Below are 25,851 nucleotides of genomic sequence, written 5' to 3'. Positions count from 1 at the left end.
TATAATATATTTATTGAATAATACTTCAACAAAATATGAATGCAAGTTCATAAACTGTGAAAAAAAAATACAACAATGCAATATTCAGTGTTGGCAGTTAGATTTTTTGTGGATATGTTTCATAAATATTGATGTTAAAGATTTCTTTTTTTGTGAAGGAATGTTTAGAATTAAGTTCATGAATCCAGATGGATCTCTATTACAATCCCCAAAGAGTGCACTTTAAGTTGATGATTACTTATTCGTGTATAAATCTTTATTTATAAGTGAAACACTTATTTTTCAACAAGTTTTTAGTTTAAAAAAAAAATACATATTTTTTCCAAATAGTTGATGAAAGACCACTATAAATGAGCAATGTTTTGCACTATTATACAATTGAATAATTTAGAAACTGATGACATAGTGCTGTATTTTTCTTCTTTATCTCTTAACGTCATCGGTCTCAGCGAAACCTGGCTTAAACCAAACGACTTTTTTGCGCTAAATGAGGCATGTCCTCCTAACTTTACACATGCGCATATTGCCCGTCCGCTTAAAATGGGTGGGGGGGTCGCACTAATATACAACGAAAACTTTAACCTTAGTCCTAACATAAATAATAAACATAAATCGTTTGAGGTGCTTACTATGAGGTCTGTCACACCGCTGCCTCTACACCTGGCTGTTATCTACCGCCCCCCAGGCCCCTATTCGGACTTTATCAATGAATTCTCAGAGTTCGTTGCTGATCTAGTGACACACGCCGATAATATAATCATAATGGGGGACTTTAATATCCATATGAATACCCCATCGGACCCACCGTGCGTAGCGCTCCAGACTATAATTGATAACTGTGGTCTCACACAAATAATAAATGAACCCATGCATCGCAACGGTAATACGATAGACCTAGTGCTTGTCAGGGGTATCACAGTTTCCAAAGTTAAGATACTCTCGTATACTAAAGTATTGTCCGGTCATTACCTTATAAAATTCGAGGTTCAGACGCATGTTCGTCAAACTAATAATAATAATAACTGCTATAGCAGCCGCAACATTAATACGGCCACAACGACAACTCTTGCTGATCTACTGCCCTCGGTAATGGCACCATTCCTAAAGTATGTGGGCTCTATTGATAACCTCACTAACAACTTTAACGACGCCCTACGCGAAACCATTGATAACATAGCACCGCTAAAGTTAAAAAAGGCTCCAAAAAAGCGTACCCCGTGGTTTACAGAAGAAACTAGAGCTCAGAAATTATTATGTAGAAAGCTGGAACGCAAATGGCGCACGACTAAACTTGAGGTGCACCATCAAGCATGGAGTGATGGTTTAATAACTTATAAACGCATGCTTACCTTAGCTAAAGCTAAATATTACTCAAATCTCATCCACCGTAATAAAAACGATCCTAAATTTTTGTTTAGTACGGTAGCATCGCTAACCCAACAAGGGACTCCTTCCAGTAGCTCCAACCACTCAGCTGATGACTTTATGCAATTCTTTAGTTAGAAAATTGAAGTCATTAGAAAGGAGATTAAAGACAATGCGTCCCAGCTACAACGGGGTTCTATTAACACTGACACGATTGTATATACGGCGGATACTGCCCTCCAAAATAGTTTCTCTCGTTTTGAGGAAATAACATTAGAGGAATTGTTACAACGTGTAAATGGAATAAAACAACATGTTTACTTGACCCACTTCCTGGGAAACTGTTTTTATACCCAATCATGGCACCCAACTGTTCCCAACTAGACTGCACACCTAGCATTCAAAAAAGCAGTTATTCATCCTCTTCTCAAAAGACCTAACCTCGATCCTGACCTCATGGTAAACTACCGACCGGTGTCTCACCTTCCCTTTATTTCAAAAATCCTCGAAAAAATTGTTGCGGAGCAGTTAAATCAACACTTAGCGTCTAACAATCTATGTGAAACCTTTCAATCCGGTTTCAAGGCAAATCACTCCACGGAAACAGCCCTCGCAAAAATGACTAATGATCTATTGCTAACGATGGATTCTGATGCGTCATCTATGTTGCTGCTCCTCGATCTTAGAGCTGCTTTCGATACCGTCGATCATAATATTTTATTAGAACGTATCAAAACACGAATTGGTATGTCAGACTTAGCCCTGTCTTGGTTTAACTCTTATTTTACTGATAGGATGCAGTGCGTCTCCCATAACAATGTGACCTCGGACTACGTTAAGGTAACGTGTGGAGTTCCCCAGGGTTCGGTCCTTGGCCCTGCACTCTTCAGCATCTACATGCTGCCGCTAGGTGACATCATACGCAAATACGGTGTTAGCTTTCACTGTTATGCTGATGACACCCCGCCCCTAAAGCTGACCAACACGCCGGATTGTAGTCAGCTGGAGGCGTGTCTTAATGAAAATAAACAATGGATGTCCGCTAACTTTTTGCAACTCAATGCCAAAAAAACGGAAATGCTGATTATCGGTCCTGCTAGACACCGACCTCTATTTAATAATACAACTGTAACATTTGACAACCAAACAATTAAACAAGGCGACTCGGTAAAGAATCTGGGTGTTATCTTTGACCCAACTCTCTCCTTTGAGTCACACATTAAAAGCGTTACTAAAACGGCCTTCTTTCATCTCCGTAATATCGCTAAAATTCTCTCCATTCTGTCCACTAAAGACGCTGAGATCATTATCCATGCGTTTGTTACGTCTCGCCTCGACTACTGTAACGTATTATTTTCGGGTCTCCCCATGTCTAGCATTAAAAGATTACAGTTGGTACAAAATGCGGCTGCTAGACTTTTGACAAGAACAAGAAAGTTTGATCATATTACGCCTGTACTGGCTCACCTGCACTGGCTTCCTGTGCACTTAAGATGTGACTTTAAGGTTTTACTACTTACGTATAAAATACTACACGGTCTAGCTCCATCCTATCTTGCCGATTGTATTATACCATATGTCCCGGCAAGAAATCTGCGTTCAAAGGATTCCGGCTTATTAGTGATTCCCAAAGCCCAAAAAAAGTCTGCGGGCTATAGAGCGTTTTTCATTTCGGGCTCCAGTACTCTGGAATGCCCTCCCGGTAAAAGTTCGAGATGCCACCTCAGTAGAAGCATTTAAGTCTCACCTTAAAACTCATTTGTATACTCTAGCCTTTAAATAGACTCCATTTTTAGACCAGTTGATCTGCCGTTTATTTTCTTTTTCTCCTATGTCCCACTCTCCCTTGTGGAGGGGGTCCGGTCCGATCCGGTGGCCATGTACTGCTTGCCTGTGTATCGGCTGGGGACATCTCTGCGCTGCTGATCCGCCTCCGCTTGGGATGTTTTCCTGCTGGCCCCGCTGTGAACGGGACTCTTGCTGCTGTGTTGGATCCGCTTTGGACTGGACTCTTGCGACTGTGTTGGATCCATTATGGATTGAACTTTCACAGTATCATGTTAGACCCGCTCGACATCCATTGCTTTCCTCCTCTCCAAGGTTCTCATAGTCATCATTGTCACCGACGTCCCACTGGGTGTGAGTTTTCCTTGCCCTTATGTGGGCTCTACCGAGGATGTCGTAGTGGTTTGTGTTGTGGTTTGTGCAGCCCTTTGAGACACAAGTGATTTATGGCTATATAAGTAAACATTGATTGATTGATTGATTTTTTTTCAACCAAAAATCCTTTGATCTGATTAAGGGGTACTTGAATTAAAAAAAATGTTCAAGGGGGTACATCACTGAAAAAAGGTTGAGAACCACTGGTATAAACACCATGAGGTGATCCCTTGCAGGGTGTGCTGCCGCGGTGTATTCTGGGAAAATATGGGATCAGGTAAGCTCCTCCGCTGCGTGAAGTCAGTAAACACCACAACAGAAATACAGGAAGTAGTGAAGCTTTACACTTCAGAATAATACTGCCATTCATTCACCGTATTGTATACCAAATATCATATAGACAATTATACAATCTGTAACAAAGTATGTCAGTTTGATACGAAGTTACGTAAATAGTTATCGTTTGAAATAGCGTGCTCGGGTTAGTTTGCCTCGGCTTCGCTCCAGTGGCAGTAGTTGCACTTTTACTTTGAAAGGCAATTTTGACATCGGAAGTATGTGCCAGCTGCTGTTAGCATGTCGCTAGCTGTTGTCTGTGATGACAGCAGGTGGGTGATTTACATTGTATTGTTTTGACTTTCACATCGACTCAGCAGCCATAAAACTACTCGCAAATATCCCGCAAATATCCACCAACCGCCGTAAAATAATAATCACCTTATCTTAAAAAACAACAACATTTGGAGTGAACAAAAAGACGGAAATCCCGGCGCAGTCTGGATTTAGCAGGTAGGCTAAAAATAACTTCTTGTTATTTGTTCAACAAACACCAAACATATCTCGCTTTTTTAGTCTGCAAACGCATTTGGACCAGAAATGCGCCAAATGTTTACAGTTTGGGAGGTTTGTGTGTCTAATATTGAGGGCCTGTTGCACTGAGCACAACTGCTGAAACACTAAGAGTAAGAAAAAGTGATCGAAACAGCGTTTTTTATATAGACTGGTATGTTTTTTATCATTAGCATGTTTAATGACTCATGGAAACATGTGTATGTTACCATCTTAGATTAGATTAGATAGATTAGATAATACTTTATTTATTCCGTCAGGAGAGTTCCTTCAGGAAAATTAAAATTTTCAGCACAATCCCATTCAAGATCAGACAAACATTACAGGGAGACAGAACAGGATCGCTGACGGGTCTGCCGGTTTCCAGCGCCCCTTACAAAAAAGATGACATACAAGTAAAAGGGCGGGGGGGGGGAGAAAAGAATAGAAGATTAAAATAAAATTTAAAAAAATCGGTCTTAGCCTGGGCCCTGGAGTGGGGGTGCAGACTGAGGCCAAGGGAAAAAAACAACAACTCATAGCCATAGTACACATCCCTCTTACATGTGTGTAAGAGGGAAGCATCAAACATCATCTGGCCAATATAACATTAACACTATTTACAGTTATCAATGCTTGTTGTATGAGCATATAATACAAACTCCGTTTCCATATAAGTTGGGAATTTGTGTTAGATGTAAATACAATGATTTGCAAATCATTTTCAACCCATATTCAGTTGAATATGCTACAAAGACAACATATTTGATGTTCAAACTGATACATTTTTTGTGCAAATAATCATTAACTTTAGAATTTGATGCCAGCAACACGTAACAAAGAAGTGGGGAAAGGTGGCAATAAATACTGATAAAGTTGAGGAATGCTCATCAAACACTTATTCGGAACATCCCACAGGTGTGCAGTCTAGTTGGGAACAGTTGGGTGCCATGATTGGGTATAAAAACAGTTTCCCAAAAAATGCTTAGTCTTTCACAAGAAAGGATGGGACGAGTTAAGCCCCTTTGTCCACAACTGCGTAAGCAAATAGTCAAACAGTTTAGGAACAACGTTTCTTAAAGTGCAATTGCAAGAGATTTAGGCATTTCAACATCTACGATCCATAATATCATCAAAAGGTTCAGAGAATCTGGAGAAATCACTCCAAGTAAGCGGCATGGCCGGAAACCAACATTGAATGACCGTGACCTTCGATCCCTCAAACTGCACTGTATCAAAAACCGACATCAATCTCTAAAGGATATCACCACATGGGCACTTCAGAAAACCACTGTCACTAAATACAGTTTGTTGCTACATCTGTAAGTGCAAGTTAAAGCTCTACTATGCAAAGTGAAAGCCATTTATCAACAACATCCAGAAACGTCGCCGGCTTCTCTGGGCCTGAGATCATCTAAGATGGACTGATGCAAAGTGGAAAAGTGTTCTGTGGTCTGACGAGTTCACATTTCAAATTGTTTTTGGAAATATTGGAAATCGTGTCATTCGGACCAAAGGGGAAGCGAACCATCCAGACTGTTATCGACGCAAAGTTCAAAAGCCAGCATCTGTGATGGTATGGGGGTGCATTAGTGCCCAAGGGCATGGGTAACTTACACATCTGTAAAGGCACCATTAATGCAGAAAGGTACATACAGGTTTTGGAACAACATATGCTGCCATCTAAGCGCCGTCTTTTTCAAGGACGCCCCTGCTTATTTCAGCAAGACAATGCCAAGCCACAGTCAGTACGTGTTACTACAGCGTGGCTTCGAGGGCCACGCTGCTGCTGCTTCTTTAATTTTTTTGCTGGACGGCACCATACTCAAATAACTGTAGTTCTGACTCAGTTGATTCAGCAGCACCATCTGTCGTAAAGTTTGTATTACAGGTGCTCTGAGTGTAAGTGCGTGGAATGGATTGCGCAGGGTGAAATATTACTGCAAAAAGTTTTTATCTAAGAAAAAAAAACATTTTTATCCTTGCAAATGTTTCTTTTACTTGCAAATGTTTTGTTTAATTAAATCAAATAAAATTGTTTTAATGCTTGCAAATCTCTTTTTCATTATAGGAAATTGTTTTTATATTCGTAATACCATTTTTTTGGCTTGCAGATTACAGTCATACTTTAAATATTGTTTTAATTAAAAAAAAAAGTTTTTATACTTGCAATTTGTTTGTTAATTGAAAAAATTGTTTTCTTCTTGAAAAAAAACATTTTATTAAAAAAATTGTTTTTGTACTCACCCAAAAAATTTTAATCAAGGAAAACAGTTTTTGTACTTTGAATATTTTTTTAATTGAAGAAAATTGTTTTTGTACTTGTAAATTCTTTCTTTAATGGAAGAAGCTCTTTTTTATACTTATGAATCGTTGGGCGTGAATAAAAATAATTAAGTGTGTCTGTGGAGTTTTGGCTATAATTTATTTAATAAATTAAGGCTGCACAAAAAATGTGATGTCTTTTCTGAATGCATTTTTTATTTATATTTTTTACACGAAAATTGCGATCTTGAAGTAAAAAAAAAAAAGTGTTTCATATTTTTATTCAGGGTCATAAAGCAGGATAAAATTGATCGTTTTGTGTCACATACTCTTCTCAGGTAGGACCACATCCCACTGTCGCCATGCTTTCGGCGGAGGAGATTCTGTGCAGCACGCAGCAGGTCATCGCCGGGCTGGAGTCGCTAAGAGGGGAGAATCGCAGCTTGCTGGATAGCCTGCAGGGGGACACAGAGAGCCCGATGTCGACGGTTGAGGGTGGCAGCGTGGAGCAGGAGAAGAGCGGCATCATCCGTCAGTCGCTGGAGAGGATCGAGCTGGGCCTCAGTGAGGCGCAGGTACCAGGAAACATTCCTGATGAACATAAAAGATGTTTGATATGATCAGGTGATAAAGTGGGCTTCGTCCAGGTAATGATGGCGCTGTCGGCTCATTTGGGTTCACTGGAGGCGGAGAAACAGAAACTGAGAGCTCAGGTAGAGAGATTCGGTTTTCTTGTTTGCAGGAAAAAAACTCAAGTTTTTTGCTTGTGTCTCTCTCAGGTGCGTCGCCTGTGCCAGGAGAACCAGTGGCTGAGGGACGAGCTGGCCGGCGCCCAGCAGCGTCTCCAGGACCGCGAGCAAGACGTGGTCACTCTGGAGGAGCAGAACCGACACCTGCAGTTCATGTCCTCCATACGCAAGTACGACCAGGAGGAGCCGCCGCTGGTGAGTGGTCCAAGCACAGAACCCTGAGGCACACCTCAGCTGGAACCTGCAGAACCAGTTTTAGCAGGAAGGAAAGATTCCTTATCAGAATATTGTTTCCCAACAACCTTATATTTAGCAGTATTTGGTTGGTTTCAAGATACATGATGAATAGCAGCTACTACATCATCATTAATGTTACTAGTAGGGATTGATTGATTATCTGGGTCGATATTTGTATCCGCTTTTTTTTTTTTACAACCACTACATAACTACATCTGCAGATACAATATGTGCACATAAAATACCAGGATTTTGTATTACAAAACAATTTGTGAAGTAAATAATAGTAACCACTGATCCTGTCTAAGTTGTCCTGCGGTGCTCACACGGCCACACCCCCCACCTCTTTTCTCTCCTTGAGCACGTGTCCTCTGCTTACATGAACTTGTAAAAACATTAATTTTTGCCAGGAGATCCAGGTTTTGTCCTTCTTATCTGGAGTCTTCCACCCGTTTTGTGTGTTTTTGCTCCTGCGGCAAGACTGTGTGTATGTATATATATATATACATATATATATATACATACATAATATATACAGTGGGGCAAAAAAGTATTTAGTCAGCCACCGATTGTGCAAGTTCTCCCACTTAAAATGATGACAGAGGTCTGTAATTTTCACCATAGGTACACTTCAACTGTGAGAGGCAGAATGCGAAAAAAAAATCTAGGAATTCACATTGGAGGAATTTTAAATAATTTATTTATAAATTATGGTGGAAAATATGTATTTGGTCACTTCAAACAAGGAAGATCTCTGGCTCTCACAGACCTGTAACTTCTTTTTTAAGAAGCTCTTCTGTCCTCCACTCGTTACCTGTATTAATGGAACAAGTTTGAACTCGTTATCTGTATAAAAGACACCTGTCCAAAGCCTCAAACAGTCAGACTCCAAACTACACTAAGGCCAAGACCAAAGAGCTGTCGAATGACACCAGGAAAAGAATTGTAGACCTGCACCAGACTGGGAAGAGTGAATCTACAATAGGCAAGCAACTTGGTGTGAAAAAATCAACTGTGGGAGCAGTTACCAGAAAATGGAAGACATACAAGACCACTGATAATCTCCCTCGATCTGGGGCTCTACACAAGATCTCATTCCATGGGGTCAAAATGATCATGAGAACGGTGAGCAAAAATCCCAGAACCACACGGGGTGACCTGGTGAATGACCTGCAGAGAGCTGGGACTAACACACTACGCCGACAGGGAATCAAATCCTGCAGTGCCAGACGTGTGCCCCTGCTTAAGCCAGTGCATGTCCAGGCCCGTGTGTGTGTGTGTGTGTGTGTGTGTGTGTGTGTGTGTGTGTGTGTGTGTGTGTGTGTGTATATATATAAAATATCATTATATTTTATAATAAGTAAGGAAGAGCAGGAAGCAGCTCACACATTCTCATACTGTACTTTCCATAACATCCAGTAAGAAATGTCAGTCAGCTTAATAAAATGTGTCACCTATCAGCTACACAAAGGAGCCCAGAATTGTTTGCATTTAAATTTTGGCCATATTTAAAAAATCATGTATTTCATATCAGTCATGGCAAATTGAAAAATTATTTAATGCAGATGTTGTTACAAATAGAGAACGGGAAGTTGATAGTAATTGCTATGAAGTGGAAAAGGGGTAGGATTAAATAAGCTTTGCTTCTTCCTACTCTTTTTTTTAAACACGTTGTAAAGAAAAGTTAAAATATTTGACATATCCTGTTGAAACTATTTACATATTCAAAATAAAATTCAACCAAACAATATATCAGGGTTCCCCATGAGGAAACCTTATAAAATATTAAATCCATAAAATTGAGAAGATGGTGAGTTATTTTGATGTAGAGAAATGCTATATATTTTTTTTTACAAATTTTCCAGGATAATTCCATATCTATTTTCAAATATTGATGTTCCTCTTAGACACATTTAATGTGTTTGTGAAATCCCCTGATGTATTTTGGTGCTAAATTAACCACATTAGCACCACATAAAACATTACGTCATTACTGATCCGACGTTTCCTGAAAAATAATGTAAAAAAAAGAAAAAAACTAAAAACTTATAGCCTTGTCCAGCTTATTACTGACATATACTATTCATGCTTAAATAACTTTCACTGCAAATGAATATCAGAACCTATTATCGGTTATCGGCCTCCTTGACTACTGAAAGGAGGTCTTGGATAAGGCATATCAATCGATCTCTAGTTATTATTATTACCATTCATCAGTGGAAAAGAATAACCCTGGTTGTCATGTGATACAAACTGTTACAAATAATTTTGATTAATTAGTACTTCAGAACAATAGCATAAAACTTATTGGCTGATGTTTGTTTGTTTGCTCAGGACAACAAGAACACATCCTCCAACAAAGAATCTCTTGACGACCTTTTTCCTGCCGAGGATGAGGAGTCGTCACAAAGTAAGACACGTGCACACTAAGTCAGGGGTGTCCAGACTTTTTGACTTTGTGGCCGCATTGGGCTAAAAAAAAATGTGTCTGGGGTCAAAAACCGACTGCATGTAAAGTAAATATATATATGTAGACAATATGTTAATATTATGGATATGTAATTCATATAATGGATATTAAGAGTATGTGAAAATTCGACTCCTACCTTGTTTACTTCCATGACAACCTTCTTATAGATTTCTAATCGATCACAAATATCAAGCAGATGAAATGTGTCAAACATAAATACGTGTGGAGATAATGTTTTACATTGTTCCCATCATGCACTCTGATATATTTAAAGGGGTGCAATTTAGAATTTTTTTAATGGTGTTTGAACATTTTTTTTTATATCCACAAGCAGGTTGTGTTATTTCTGACCATGTGTGTTGACCTTTTATGTTAGTTGGATTTGTTTTGCATTATGACTAAGGTTTTAGTTTGGATGTTGTCATATAAATAAATTCTGTGTTATAATGAAGTACATTCAAGGGCTAATTTCCTCTTATTGTCCACAAGATGGCAGCGAATATGTAGCATTCAGAGATCGCCTGGTATTTAAGATGAATTTGAACGCACTCTGCGGTGCGATGCTCTAATGAACTCATGACGTCTCGTGGACCAATTTGAAGACGCTGGCAGGTCTTACTTGGCCTGCGGGCCGTAGTTTGGACACCCCTGGTATAAGCACCACTATCCTGTAGTACCACCACTTCCCTGAGGAGGCAGCAGTGAGTGACAATAACGGGCTTGTGCTCTTTGTCGTCAGCGCCTCACCACAGCAGCGCAGCCGCCGCGGCCCAGCAGGGCGGCTACGAGATTCCCGCCCGCCTCCGCACGCTCCACAACCTTGTCATCCAGTACGCCTCGCAGGGCCGCTACGAGGTCGCCGTCCCCCTCTGCAAACAGGTTAGACGGAAGCCATGTTAGGAAAGTAGTGGGACTGAAATCGTGCAACCAAAACGCATTTAGAGACTAACACATTTTTTAGATCCTGCAACTACAACATGAATATAGGATCATGTGACTGTCACGCCTGCATGTGAATCTTTACTTGTGACAAACTCGGGCTGGGCGATAAAACGATATCCCGAAAGACACGTAACCGTTATCAATAAAAAATGCTTTCGATAAAATGTTTTATATTTTTTCTTTGTCGAAAGAAACCGGACGTTGCACAAAGGCGCACGCTCTCTGGTAACCGAGCAACACAGGAAGTGATCATTGATCAGTGGGAGTGACACGCTAATAGCCAATCAGGTGACAGAATTAACTATGACGTTTGGTTGTGCCTTCCTGTTGTCTCACAATTGATTGATTACATGGGGTGAGAAGGGAAAGTAAAAATGAGTGTTGCAGAGAACGAGTAAAATAAAACAGGAAAAGTCACCTCGACAGTATGGCGGTTTCGGGGATTTTTTAAAACGGACCGTAGTCAGACCAAGGAGCTTGTATTCAGTAATACCACACCAACTTAGCCGCACTCATTAATGAGCACTAACCCTGCAGAAAGTAGTTATTCTGGGAACATATCTATTTACAAAAAGTTTGTAGTTTGGCAGCAACGTCTTCACCATTATTTTCAAGTGCATCCATCTCTCTCGCACTGTTGATTTGATTCAATCACGTCAGTTGCAACTCGCCACGCTGCTTTCATGAACAAGTGATGCTGAGGCAGGAGTCTAACGCACCCGATTGCTGGCAGCAATACTGCCGAGGCTTTTGTTTTCATTAAGAGTAAAAAACGGGATCGGCAAGTCACCGGGAAAGGACTGTGATTTCCGGGCACAAAGAGGAAGGTATGTTTCATACACTCCTCGTACTGGAGTTTGTGTCAAGTGAGCGCAGAGAGGCGGGACTTAACAGCCAGAGCAGACACACTGTCAAGACGTTAAGGATTACTTATATCGGTATGGCGATATTGTCTCAAATAAATACCATTTCTAAAAGATACCGATACAACTCGTAATACCAATATACCGCCCAGGCCTGGGACAGATCTATGAAAAGTTAATTAACTATACACCAAAAACATGATGTTTACTTTTTAAACATCGTTATAAAACACTAAACAGTTTGGCCAATGTAAATTAAGTCTAAAAAATTGTTTTGTTGTTCTCCAAGTAGATCAATGGAACCATTTGGCCAACAAAAATAAATAGGGAGTGACACTTCTCTTGTCTAATACACAATCTTCGTGCCTTACTGACAACTCAAACATTGTAGCTAGTGTTGATATTACAGGAACTTGGACAAAGTTCAGCAGTTAAATAAATGACGAGTGACCAAACAAACACGTGGCAAAAGTTGCCCACACCTTATTTACACAGCAGGTGAGTGAAGGAGCCACCAGTGACACGACCATGGGTTACTTTTTCAAATTGAAAGCCAAATCAAACATTTTTTTTGGGTGGAACAAATGGTACCGTGTCCAATATTGTCACCATCGAATAACAGCAGAGTGCTCTTGAACGCACACCGAGAGGAAGGTTATGAAGTGAAACGCAGCGATCGGCTGTAGAACTCTGATAAAATTTTTTGAAAGTTAACGTTAACACTCATACTGTCAACATAACCGTTCGGTATGGTTGAAGCTGAAGTTTACTTCAAACATGTATACGATTTCGATATGATACATCACATATTATCATTTTTCTTGACAAGATGTCCAAAAAGGAGATTTAATCCTATCCCTTTTCTACCTCATAGCAATTCCAGTACTAACACATGTTCTCTTCCTGTTCTTCATTTGTACATCATTTACGTCATCAGTTCATTCGGAATGAAACCCTTCTTTAGATGAATACCGTATTTTTCGGATTATAAATCGCTCCGGATTATACGTTGCTCCGGCCGAAAATGCATAATAAAGAAGGAAAAAAACATATATACGTCGCACTGGAGTATAAATCGCATTTTGGGGGGAAATTTATTTGATAAAATCACGCACCAAGAATAGACATTTGAAAGGTAATTTAAAATAAATAAAGAATAGTGAACAACAGGCTGAATAAGTGTACGTTATATGACGCATAAATAACCAACTGAGAATGTGCCTAATATGTTAACGTAACATATTATGGTAAGAGTCATTAAATAACTATAACATATACAAACCCCGTTTCCATATGAGTTGGGAAATTGTGTTAGATGTAAATATAAACGGAATACAATGATTTACAAATCTTTTTCAACCCATATTCAATTGAATGCACTACAAACACAAGATATTTGATGTTTAAACTCAAACTTTTTTTTTTTTCAAATAATAATTAACTTAGAATTTCATGGCTGCAATACGTGCCAAAGTAGTTGGGAAAGGGCATGTTCACCACTGTGTTATATCACCTTTTCTTTTAACAACACTCAATAAACGTTTGGGAACTGAGGAAACTAATTGTTGAAGCGTTGAAAGTGGAATTCTTTCCCATTCTTGTTTTATGTAGAGCTTCAGTTGTTCAACAGTCCAGGGTCTCCGCTGTTGTATTTTACGCTTCATAATGCGCCACACATTTTCGATGGGAGACAGGTCTGGACTGCAGGCGGGCCAGGAAAGTACCCGCACTCTTTTTTTACAAAGCCATGCTGTTGTAGCACTTGTCTTGCTGAAATAAGCAGGGGCGTCCATGATAACGTTGCTTGGATGACAACATATGTTGCTCCAAAACCTGTATGGAGCTTTCAGCATTAATGGTGCCTTCACAGATGTGTAAGTTACCCATGCCTTAGGCACTACTACACCCCCATACCATCACAGATATTTGCAAAAAAAAAAAAAACGTTTGTCAGTTTGAACATCAAATATGTTGTCTCTGTAGCATATTCAACTGAATATGGGTTGAAAATGATTTGCAAATCATTATATTCCGTTTATATTTACATCTAACACAATTTCCCAACTCATATGGAAACAGGGTTTGTAGAACATGCTATACGTTTACCAAACATCTGTCACTCCTAATCGATAAAGCCGATGAAATCTTCTTCCTCGATGTCGCTTCTAAACAACTCTGCCATCTCCAAAGGTATGCGCCGCTTCCTCTTGTCGTATTCTGCTGCATATTTCACTACGTCCAGTTTGTAATCTGCAGTACGTGATTTTCTTTTCGGTCCAATTTTTGTTCAGCCCTTCTCCAGTTTTTAATAGTTACCGCCAACGATGAAATGACCCATTTTAATAGCTACGGCAGTAGCATTTAGCATATAGCAGTTAGCATTCCATGACCCACAATTCACTTCTGCCATGACCCTCTTATTGGTTGACGTGTGTGTGACGATTGCTGACATTTTCTTCGTCTCTTCCACGAATGAGATAAATAATATTATTTGATATTTTACAGTAATGTGTTCATAATTTCACACATAAGTCGCTCTGGAGTACATGTCGCACCCCAGGCCAAAGTATGAAAAAAACTGTGACTTATGGTCCGAAAAATTTGGTAGTTAAGTCAGTTGAGATTCACATAATGAAATTAATAATATATAATTTTCAATATGTTTGTCATATTTTTTCCTTGTACTTTGTAAACACTTGTAGTTTGGACAGTTTATTAAAGTGAATCATATTACTACACTGTTTGAGATATTTGCTTAATCCATTCCCTAATTTATTTCCACACACAGATATACTAAATGTCTTAAGTGTTGTACGTGCATTCAAATGTTTTAAGTTACATTTTCCTCTCAGGATATATTCCTATTCTTTTGTTTAAAATGATTGTCGTACATCCTTAATTAGCAGGTTATAGTTTGCTTTGTACATAGTTTTAGCTGTGTGCAAATTGTACGTTCTCTACATCCATCGCTATGTATCATTCTAACTTTTTTAACATGGTTAGTTAATCAATCAATCAATCAATGTTTACTTATATAGCCCTAAATCACTAGTGTCTCAAAGGGCTGCACAAACCACCACGACATCCTCGGTAGGAAAACTCACACCCAGTGGGACATTGGTGACAATAATGACCCAGTGGGACGTCGGTGACAATGATGACTATGAGAACCTTAGAGAGGAGGAAAGCAATGGATGTCGAGCGGATCTAACATGATACTGTGAAAGTTCAATCCACAATGGATACAACACAGTCGCGAGAGTCCAGTCCAAAGAGGATCCAAGACACAGCAGCGAGAGTCCCGTTCACAGCGGAGCCAGCAGGAAACCATCCCAAGCGTAGGCGGACCAGCAGCGCAGAGATGTCCCCAGCCGATACACAGGCGAGCAATACATGGCTACCGGATCGGACCGGACCCCCTCCACACGGGAGAGTGGGACATAGAAGAAAAAGAAAAGAAACGGCAGATCAACTGGTCTAAAAAGGGAGTCTATTTAAAGGCTAGAGTATACAGATGAGTTTTAAGGTGAGACTTAAATGCTTCTACTGAGGTGGCATCGCAAACTGTTACCGGGAGGGCATTCCAGAGTACTGGAGCCCGAACGGAAAATGCTCTATAGCCCGCAGACTTTTTTTGGGCTTTGGGAATCACTAATAAGCCGGAGTCCTTTGAACGCAGATTTCTTGCCGGGACATATGGTACAATACAATCGGCAAGATAAGATGGAGCTAGACCGTGTAGTATTTTATACGTAAGTAGTAAAACCTTAAAGTCACATCTTAAGTGCACAGGAAGCCAGTGCAGGTGAGCCAGTACAGGCGTAATGTGATCAAACTTTCTTGTTCTTGTCAAAAGTCTAGCAGCCGCATTTTGTACCAACTGTAATCTTTTAATGCTAGACATGGGGAGACCCGAAAATAATACGTTACAGTAGTCGAGGCGAGACGTAACAAACGCATGGATAATGATCTCAGCGTCTTTAGTGGACAGGATGGAGCGAATTTTAGCGATATTACGGAGATGAAAGAAGGCCGTTTTAGTAACGCTTTTAATGTGTGCCTCAAAGGAGAGAGTTGGGTCGAAGATAACACCCAGATTCTTTACCGTGTCGCCTTGTTTAATTGTTTGGTTGTCAAATGTTAGAGTTGTATTATTAAATAGAGTTCGGTGTCTAGCAGGACCGATAATCAGCATTTCCGTTTTTTTGGCGTTGAGTTGCAAAAAGTTAGCGGACATCCATTGTTTAATTTCATTAAGACACGCCTCCAGCTGACTACAATCCGGCGTGTTGGTCAGCTTTAGGGGCATGTAGAGTTGGGTGTCATCAGCATAACAGTGAAAGCTAATACCGTATTTGCGTATGATGTCACCTAGCGGCAGCATGTAGATGCTGAAGAGTGCAGGGCCAAGGACCGAACCCTGGGGAACTCCACACGTTACCTTAACGTAGTCCGAGGTCACATTGTTATGGGAGACGCACTGCATCCTATCAGTAAAATAAGAGTTAAACCAAGACAGGGCTAAGTCTGACATACCAATTCGTGTTTTGATACGTTCTAATAAAATATTATGATCGACGGTATCGAAAGCAGCGCTAAGATCGAGGAGCAGCAACATAGATGACGCATCAGAATCCATCGTTAGCAATAGATCATTAGTCATTTTTGCGAGGACTGTCTCCGTGGAGTGATTTGCCCTGAAACCGGATTGAAAGGTTTCACATAGATTGTTAGACGCTAAGTGTTCATTTAACTGCTCCGCAACAATTTTTTCAAGGATTTTTGAAATAAAGGGAAGGTGAGACACCGGTCGGTAATTTACCATGAGGTCAGGATCGAGGTTAGGTCTTTTAAGAAGAGGATGAATAACCGCTTTTTTGAATGCTAGGGGAACAGTGCCCGAGGAGAGTGATAAGTTTATAATATTTAGCACTGATGGACCTAATAATACAAAGAGCTCCTTGATCAGTTTCCCAGGAAGAGGGTCAAGTAAACATGTTGTCTGTTTTATTCCATTTACACGTTGTAACAATTCCTCTAATGTTATTTCCTCAAAACGAGAGAAAGTATTTTGGAGGGCAGTATCCGCCGTATATACAATCGTGTCAGTGTTAATAGAACCCCGTTGTAGCTGGGACGCATTGTCTTTAATCTCCTTTCTAATGACTTCAATTTTCTTACTAAAGAATTGCATAAAGTCATCAGCTGAGTGGGTTTAGCTACTGGAAGGAGTCCCTTGTTGGGTTAACGATGCTACCGTACTAAACAAAAATTTAGGATCGTTTTTATTACGGTGGATGAGATTTGAGTAATATTTAGCTTTAGCTAAGGTAAGCATGCGTTTATAAGTTATTAAACCATCACTCCATGCTTGATGGTGCACCTCAAGTTTAGTCGTGCGCCATTTGCGTTCCAGCTTTCTACATAATAATTTCTGAGCTCTAGTTTCTTCTGTAAACCACGGGGTGCGCTTTTTTGGAGCCTTTTTTAACTTTAGCGGTGCTATGTTATCAATGGTTTCGCGCAGGGCGTCGTTAAAGTTGTTAGTGAGGTTATCAATAGAGCCCACATACTTTGGGAATGGTGCCATTACCGAGGGCAGTAGGTCAGCAAGAGTTGTCGTTGTGGCTGTATTAATGTTGCGGCTGCTATAGCAGTTATTATTATTATTAGTTTGACGAACATGCGTCTGAACCTCGAATTTTATAAGGTAATGATCAGACAATACTTTAGTATACGGGAGTATCGTAACTTTGGAAACGGTGATGCCCCTGACAAGCACTAGGTCTATCGTATTACCGTTGCGATGCGTGGGTTCATTTATTATTTGTGTGAGACCACAGCTATCAATTATGAAGCATACTTTTGTAATTATTTCCCATATTTCTCCGATATGTTAGCACTAGCGAGTAGTAATTTTGTGCACAATACACACAGGACTCTGGCACGGACGGTGCCACCGTGCTTGATTTGATATGCGCCACAGCCTGCTTTTCAAATGTTGATATCGCTTTCATTGAACTGTGGCGGTCCTAATCGGGATTAAAATGCAAATAATTGTGCAGTCCTACCTGAAAGCCTCTGAAGCTCCTCTCCCATGTCCACAGGCTTTGGAGGATTTGGAGAAGTCGTCCGGCCACACCCACCCTGATGTCGCCACCATGTTGAACATCCTTGCGCTGGTGTACAGGTGAGAGTAATGGCGACCATATGTGATGGTCTTAAGATTTCTGCACCGAATCCTGACTGACATAAAAACTGGATTTCTTCAGAGACCAAAACAAATACAAAGAAGCCGCTAACCTGCTGAATGATGCGCTGGCCATTAGGGAGAAAACATTGGGATTGGACCACCCTGCAGTAAGTTCTTTGTTTTTTGTGTGTCATACACACATATCTTTATATATATATGCATGTGTTTGTGCGTGTGCGCAGGTGGCAGCCACCTTGAACAACCTGGCGGTGCTTTATGGTAAACGAGGCAAATACACGGAGGCGGAGCCACTGTGCAAACGAGCGCTGCAGATCAGAGAGAAGGTGAGCCTAAGCCCCGCCTCCCCACTGCGCCCCTTACTCTTACACCTTCCCCCCTGGCAGGTTCTGGGCACAGACCATCCCGACGTAGCCAAGCAGCTGAACAACTTGGCGCTGCTGTGTCAGAACCAGGGCAAGTACCAAGAAGTGGAGCAGTACTACGAGCGCGCTCTGCACATCTACCAGAGTAGACTGGGCCCCGACGACGCCAACGTGGCCAAGACCAAAAACAACCTGGTGAGACACAGATTGGGGTGGGGTTATGGGTGTAACGGTACACAAAAATTTCGGTTCGGTACGTACCTCGGTTCAGAGGTCATGGTTCAGTTCATTTTCGGTACAGTAAGAAAACAACAAAATATACATTTTTTGGTTATGTATTTTTCCCAAATTTGCAAAACTTCCACCAAAATATTTTTCTTAGTGGAATATTTGATGTGAAGTAATGGGAACCTTGGATAGGTCAATCATTTATAGTAACATTGATTTTGATTCAATATTATGTTTTGAGCAATGACAGCTTGAAAAAAAAAAAAACTGCTTTTTTTTATTTAACGTTGCAACTTTTTCTAAATTACATTTAGCTTTAAAGCTTTTTTATTTCACTTATGTTTATGTTTTTGTTTATTTTAATAGTATTTTTAGAATGTGCCGTGGGTCTTTAAAACATTAACTGTGGGCCGCAAATGGCCTCCGGGCACTTTTGACACCCCTGCTATAGATAATAAAAGAATTAAATCTGATAAATCTATGGGTAAAAAGCAGAGCCTGGCAACGCATGCGCGTTTATCATAACTCTCTCACTCTCTGCCCCTCCCTTACGAATGTTGCTGCGTGCACAATTTGGTTTTGTTTTTAACCCCTTCTTAACCCTGAACGTACATTGATAATACACGCAACCCTAACTTAAAATGCCGGACATTTGAGGCATTTAAGAAACTCCACCCGGACAGCCCCGCAAAAGAGGACATATCCGGTGAAAAGAGGAGGTATGGTCAGTCTATCGTAGCCCGGTCGCTGCTAGCATGCCTTGTGTTGTGCCAAGAATTGATTAACGTGGACCCCGACTTTAACAAGTTGAAAAACTTATTCGGGTGTTACCATTTAGTGGTCAATTGTACGGAATGTGTACTGAACTGTTCAATCTACTAATAAAAATTTCAATCAATCAATCAATGTGCATTGTTTATACAACGTGCAGTACGCTACTTAATATGACCTTGTGGAAACCTGTCGGTTCACCTCCGAACCAAACCGAAACCCCTGTACCGAAACGGTTCAATACAAATACACGTACCGTTACACCCCTAGGTGGGGTTATGATATAAAATGACCTGGCTTCATGCTCTCCTTACCTTCTCTTGCTGGCAGGCATCCTGTTACCTCAAGCAGGGAAAGTATCGTCAGGCAGAAGCGCTGTACAAGGAGATCCTCACCAGAGCACATGAGAAGGAGTTTGGATCTGTGGAAGGTGAGTTGCCGTGGCAAACGTGAGAACAAAGACTGGGGGTGTCCACATTTTTTCCACTGAGAGCCACACACTGAAAATATCAAAGCATGCAGGGGCCGTTGTGATATTTGTCATTTTCAAATCCAATACAAGATTACATTTTTTTTTTAACCTTTAGTGCTCCCTTCCAGTTTAGTCTCGAAAACCTGGAAGGGTCTCAGTCATAAAAATGTTAAATACGTTGTATCAATATAACTTCAAATCTATCTGTTATTGATTTATGCTCTTTTTGTCATAACTGTTTTCTTTGGCAGAAACACAAAATATGCAATATTTTCTTTCCAAAAATTTCCCAGTGGAATATTAGATGGGAAGGGATTGGAGCCTTAAATAGTTCAATAAATCATAACATTGATTTTCAATTAATTAATAGTTTTTGAAAAATGGCAATTAAAAAAAAAAAAATCCAACTAACACGCTAAAGAAAAAGACCCCCCACTCATAAAAGTAGTGAAAATATATCAAACCTTTTTTTTTTTTTTACTTTTTACTCTTAAATTAACTTCAGAACAAGATGTCTGTTGATCATAAGGTTGTTTTTTTTTCATTTGATTTTGTTTGTTTGCTTGTTTTATGCACTTTTTGTCAAATGGAAAATGGGTTATACTTGTATAGCGCTTTTCTACCTTCAAGGTACGCTTTGACACTATTTTCACATTCACCCATTCACACACACATTCACACACTGATGGTGGGAGCTGCCATGCAAGGCCCTAACCAGCACCCATCAGGAGCAAGGGTGAACTGTCTTTCTCAAGGACACAACGGACATTACGAGGTTGGTAGAAGGTGGCGATCGAACCAGGAACCCTCAGGTTGCTGGCACAGCCACTCTCCCAACTGCGTCATGTCGTCCCCTACAAAAACCTAAATAAAACCGTTTTTAAGGTAAAACACCAATTATGGAAATATTTTTCCAAACAAATATTTCCAAAAGGAATATTTAATGTGAAGTACAGATTTTGATTTGTTGTTTTTGAGCAATGAGTTTTAAAGATGACAGCTTTGTGTTATTAGAGTTAACATTGCAACTTGTTTTCGTTACCTTTCACCTGATTGCTATTTATTCCACTTTTTATGTTTTTTTTCTGTAATAGTATTTTTCATCTTGCCGTGAAAATTAGCTGTGGGTCGTAGCGTTGGGCTATTCCGGTCTAGAGGTTTCCCGTCTTGTCGTCCAGGTGACGCCCGGCCGAGCTGGTCGGGCGGAGATGAGGCCCAATCCCACCAGGAGGGACCCCTGAGGCGCAGCGGCTCCTTCACCAAACTGCGAGAGTCCATACGTCGAAGCAGTGAAAAGCTGGTCCGCAAGCTGAAGGGCGCCGGCATGGATGACGCCGCTCCAAGGAATTCTGGGTAAAAACTGAGGCTTTCATTTTAAATGTTTTTTTGTTTTTTAATACAAAACCAAGTGCGATTAAAGGCACGCTTGTGATTTCCTGTCTGCAGAATGAAACGCGCCAACTCGCTGAATTTTCTCAACGTTGGAGGACAAAGTCAAGATGGCGGCCAGGTGCGAACAAAACATGACCTTAATGTTAGATAATGAATCATTTGCTTTTTAACACGCACATCAAAGTTTAGCAACAACACAATGACGACTCAGCTGGAGAGTTTAATTGTTGCTTTGGTTTTCAGTCGCGCTTGCTGACGGACCATCGAGGACTGAGCTCCAGCACGCAGAGCCTCACCAGGAGAGGATCACTTGGAACCACCTAACGTACACACACACACACACTGAGGCTCCATTTATATTGACATGAGTCAAATAGTATGTGGTTTGTTTCGGTAGCCTACAAACACATGATGGATCTCAGAGCGCAGATTTGTGAAAAACCACACTTTTCTCGTTTGAGACAAACTCTGAATGTTCCAGAGATTTCATGGAGTGTGTGTGTGGCATACAGAGTGGACCTGAGCATTCTTACTTAAAATCACATTCCTGGTGAGGGCACAATCATTGGTTCGTCGTTACAAGTTCAATTTAAACTTGCACTTCAGACGTTTTCACTTCTCGTCGTGTCACGGTACAGTTTTTCCATAAGAGGGCGTTTAAAGATGTGGACGGTCCTGTGAGAGACAAATGTTTGCACAACCGACACTGGATGAAATGTTACATTTGCTTCCCGAGTCCACGCGTGTATGTCTTGCCTTTTTAAAAATGAGGACTATTTTCATATCTCATTTAAGCTTGTTTACATTTTGACAATGTAACTCATTCATCTCAAGTTCTTATTTGCGATGGATTGTAGAAGCTTTTTGCACTTTTAATCTCAAAGCTGCAGCAAATTGACGATAGAGGCGTCCTCAAATATTTAAAATATAATATTTTGGAAGCTGACACTGCAGTGCGTGGGAATATATATTTATATAATGACTACATTTTTAGTCCACTAGAAGACTTTAGTTTCTCATTTTGGACTTTTTCTACTCTGTAAAACATGATTGTAGGGTTTGTCCCATCAAGATAGCATCAGTTGCCACAGAAACAGACATGTAGAGAATATGAATCTTTCTGCCGAGTAGTCAATATAAATGCTTGTTTTCTATTGTTGGTGGGGAATGTAAATAAATGTCAACAACTTTCACTCAGCTTTTATTGTTGGTCATGATGTGACAATGTGTTTGTAACAAATACATGATGCCAATATAAAACTGCAGCGGCCGTAAAAAAGTAAAGTCTGTATGACAGACAATGTGATATCGTGTGGGGGGGCAGGGGTGTCAGGTAAGGATGTCACTTTCAGCTCTGATGCGCCATCTGAGCAATCTTCTTCAGCATGTCCTCGGACTGCAGCTGCTCCAGTGTCAGCAGAGACAGACCCAGTTGGTCCTCCTGCACACACAAGAGGAAACAGGACATTAAGGCCAGGCAAGCACAAAAACTTATTGCTTTGTTGTTTGTGTTGCGCGAGACCTGTCTGAAGGGCTGAGCCATCTGACGCAGGAAGTGCTTGGACAGCTGCACCGTCTCGTCTACGGTCAGGTTGAGGCTGCCGTCGTTGATGTGCTCCTGGATCCAGCGAGGGAGCTTCCCGCGTTTGTCGGCTCTGGCGTAGCGCTGTGGGAAGAAGCAGCGTGATCGTGTCGGTGGCTAGCAAGGTAAAATGCAATACAAAAACAATAATTTCTGCCTAGCAACAAACACAAATGTGGGTCACATGAACTGGAACAATGAGACCCATTTAGTACAATGTGACATGAAAAGTAAGAATGTTGTAATGGGGTTCGAGACGGCACGTGATTTAGCAATGCATTGTGGGAGCTGGGTAGCCATTGTTGCTGGACAGATTCTGTTTACCGCTGGTTGAGTACGGCCATGTAATGTGAGAAGTATCTAGATCAGGAGTCACCAACACAGTGCCCACAGGCACCAGGTAGCCCGTAAGGACCAGATGAGTCGCCCGCTGGCCTGTTCTAAAAATAGCTTAAATAGCAGCACTTACCAGTGAGCTGCCTCTATTTTTTTTTTAATTGTGTCTATTTACTCACAAGCTGGTCTCGCTCTGCGCAACATTTTTTATTCTAAGAGAGACAAAACTCAAACAGAATTTGAAAATCCAAGAAAATATTTTAAAGACTTGATCCTCACATGTTTAAATGAATTCATTTATTTTTTTACTTTGCTTTTAACTTTCAGAAAGATAATTTTAGAGAAAAAAATACAACCTTAAAAATGATTTTAGGATTTTTAAACAAATTTACCTTTTAAATTCCTTCCTCTTCTTTCCTGACAATTTAAATCAATGTTCAAGTATTTTTTTTATTGTAAAGAATAATAAATACATTTTAATTTAATTCTTCATTTTAGTTTCTGTTTTTTCGATGAATATTTTTGAAATATTTCTTCAAACTTATGATTAAAATTAAAAAAAAATATTCTGGCAAATCTGTAGACTCAAATTTAAATCTTATTTCAAAGTCTTTTGAATGTCTTTAAAAATTTTAGTTCTGGAAAATCTAAAGAAATAATGATTTGTCTTTGTTAGAAATATAGCTTGGTCCAATTTGTTATACATTACAACAAAGTGCAGATTGGATTTTAACCGATTGAAAACATGTCATCAAAATTCTAAAATGAATTTTAATCAGGAAAAATTACTAATGTTCCATAAATTATTTTCAAAAAATTTTTTCGGTTGAATTTTGAATTTGAAAGAGTCGAAATTGAAGATAAACTGTTACAAAATTTAATTTTCATTTTTTTTCGTGTTTTCTCTTTTAAACCATTAATTTAAGTGTTTTTTCATCATTTATGCTCTACAAAAAACCTCCCGTAAAAGGAAAAAAAATGTACGACGGAATGTGAAGTGAAGTGAAGTGAATTATATTTATATAGCGCTTTTCTCTAGTGACTCAAAGTGCTTTACATAGTGAAACCCAATATCTAAGTTACATTTAAACCAGTGTGGGGGAGCAGGTGGGTAAAGTGTCTTGCCCAAGGAGACAACGGCAGTGACTAAGATGGCGGAAGCGGGAATCGAACCTGCAACCCTCAAGTTGCTGGCACGGCCACTCTACCAACCGAGCTGGTTTCATGACAGACAGAAATACCCTTTTTTTTTTTTTTAAATATATTTCGATTTATTTATTCAAGTTAAATTGAGCAAATTGGCTATTTCTGGCAAGTTATTTAAGTGTGTATCAAACTTGTAGCCCTTAACATTAATCAGTACCCAAGAAGTAGCTCTTGGTTTCAAAAAGGTTGATTACCCCTGATCTAAAGTGTAAGACCCACAATGCAATGCGTTTCCACGTCACACTTTCAAGCCCTTGTGATGAAGATAACATTCCTGCTCGTTACAAAATGTAATTATCACAGAATTTAGTATCTGCTGAAAAGTTGTTTGTGATTGCACAATAGACATTTAACACTAGTAGTGTGAATCTTTGGGCACCTAAATGATTCTATTCAAACCGATTCTCGATGTATTTGGTATAAGTCTAATGAAATTTTTTCAAAAACAGGTTAGAAAACCTTTTTGATGCATGGAAGTGGAATAAAAACAACTTTAAAAATTGATTCTACCTTTTTTTTTTTTAAAGAAATTGATTTTTGAAAATTATGAATACAAATCGCAATTCGGATGTGATTAAATTTTTTTGTGCACCCCTACTAAACATAAATACAATTATTACATTTTGAACAGCAATTTGCTTGTATTTTCTTCCATGGACGTGTGACATGTTTGCTTTTGTTGCTAGGCAGAATATTGCCTGTAAACCCAATAGAAAAGATGGCTGCACTGCCTCACACCGCAGAGAAAGGACAGGGAAGTGTGAAGCTACATGTGAAACAAAAGAAAATTTAATATTTTGCAAAAGTTGATTCATGTCAGCCATTTAACTTCTAATGTGATATAAAATTGCTGCAAAGTGATATGTCAGGCCTTTTTGTTAGACGAAATCTTCAATTACATTTTTTTTTAATAAGTTGTAAGCCATAATCATGAATATTATATCAAAAGAAGGCTTGAAATATGTTGAATATTAGTTTCACCTTGTAAATGTAATTGCTGGAATAAAGTCACCTTTGCACAATATTCTAATCTAATGGTTTTCAACATTATGCCAAATTGTCAACAAGGTTCATTTGATAACATGTAAATATTTTACCTTGTCAGCAAAAATCATGAGTCCATAGTCAGTCTTGCCTCTGATGGCTCGGCCCACGCACTGAGCGGCGTGTCGCATGGCGTCAAACGTGAGGAAGTCGTTCTCTCGGATCTGGAACTGGTCTCGCAGGTATTCCAGCCGGGCCTGGAGAGAGCGGCCACGTCATGAAGACGTGAAGAAGAAAAGGCAAAAGTATGGACGTGAAGAAGCTGGAGCTCACCTTCAAGATACGACTCTGCGTGTACACGTAGGGAACGCCAAACATGATGACGGCGCGGCCAAAGTGATGCACTGGAGACAGCAGACGTGCTC

At 39.9% G+C, this 25,851-nt stretch overlaps 2 protein-coding genes and 1 long non-coding RNA gene across 4 annotated transcripts in view; 1 reads left to right on the top strand and 2 right to left on the bottom strand.

Annotated features, from left to right (window-relative positions):
* The first annotated feature begins 4,086 nt into the window (after window positions 1-4,086).
* klc3 (kinesin light chain 3) lies at window positions 4,087-22,515 on the top strand. Its single transcript, XM_061877567.1, has 14 exons — window positions 4,087-4,314; window positions 6,957-7,193; window positions 7,266-7,331; window positions 7,398-7,562; window positions 9,939-10,014; window positions 10,814-10,953; window positions 17,987-18,069; window positions 18,152-18,239; window positions 18,315-18,416; window positions 18,477-18,650; window positions 19,785-19,884; window positions 21,105-21,279; window positions 21,373-21,436; window positions 21,562-22,515. Exons 2-14 carry the CDS (start codon window positions 6,981-6,983, stop codon window positions 21,640-21,642), a joined length of 1,527 nt encoding a protein of 508 aa, XP_061733551.1. The 5' UTR covers window positions 4,087-4,314; window positions 6,957-6,980; the 3' UTR covers window positions 21,643-22,515.
* LOC133536893 (uncharacterized) lies at window positions 8,908-21,260 on the bottom strand. Its single transcript, XR_009802579.1, has 3 exons — window positions 17,951-21,260; window positions 10,822-10,943; window positions 8,908-10,761 (listed from the first exon to the last, which is right to left on the bottom strand). It is a non-coding gene; the product is annotated as an uncharacterized LOC133536893 (long non-coding RNA).
* ercc2 (excision repair cross-complementation group 2) overlaps window positions 22,507-25,851 on the bottom strand; it is a 17,788-nt gene continuing 14,443 nt past the window's right edge. For both annotated transcript variants that reach the window (XM_061877565.1, XM_061877566.1), the window contains exons 20-23: window positions 25,760-25,830; window positions 25,540-25,683; window positions 22,841-22,984; window positions 22,507-22,759 (exon numbers count right to left, since the gene is read on the bottom strand). In XM_061877565.1, coding sequence (XP_061733549.1) covers window positions 22,667-22,759; window positions 22,841-22,984; window positions 25,540-25,683; window positions 25,760-25,830 — 452 coding nt within the window. In that variant the 3' untranslated portion in view covers window positions 22,507-22,666. The remainder of the gene's footprint in view (window positions 22,760-22,840; window positions 22,985-25,539; window positions 25,684-25,759; window positions 25,831-25,851) is intronic.

Source organism: Nerophis ophidion, linkage group LG18, assembly GCF_033978795.1.
Source record: "Nerophis ophidion isolate RoL-2023_Sa linkage group LG18, RoL_Noph_v1.0, whole genome shotgun sequence".
Lineage (NCBI taxonomy): Eukaryota > Metazoa > Chordata > Actinopteri > Syngnathiformes > Syngnathidae > Nerophis > Nerophis ophidion.
This window is presented reverse-complemented; position numbering and strand designations above follow the sequence as displayed.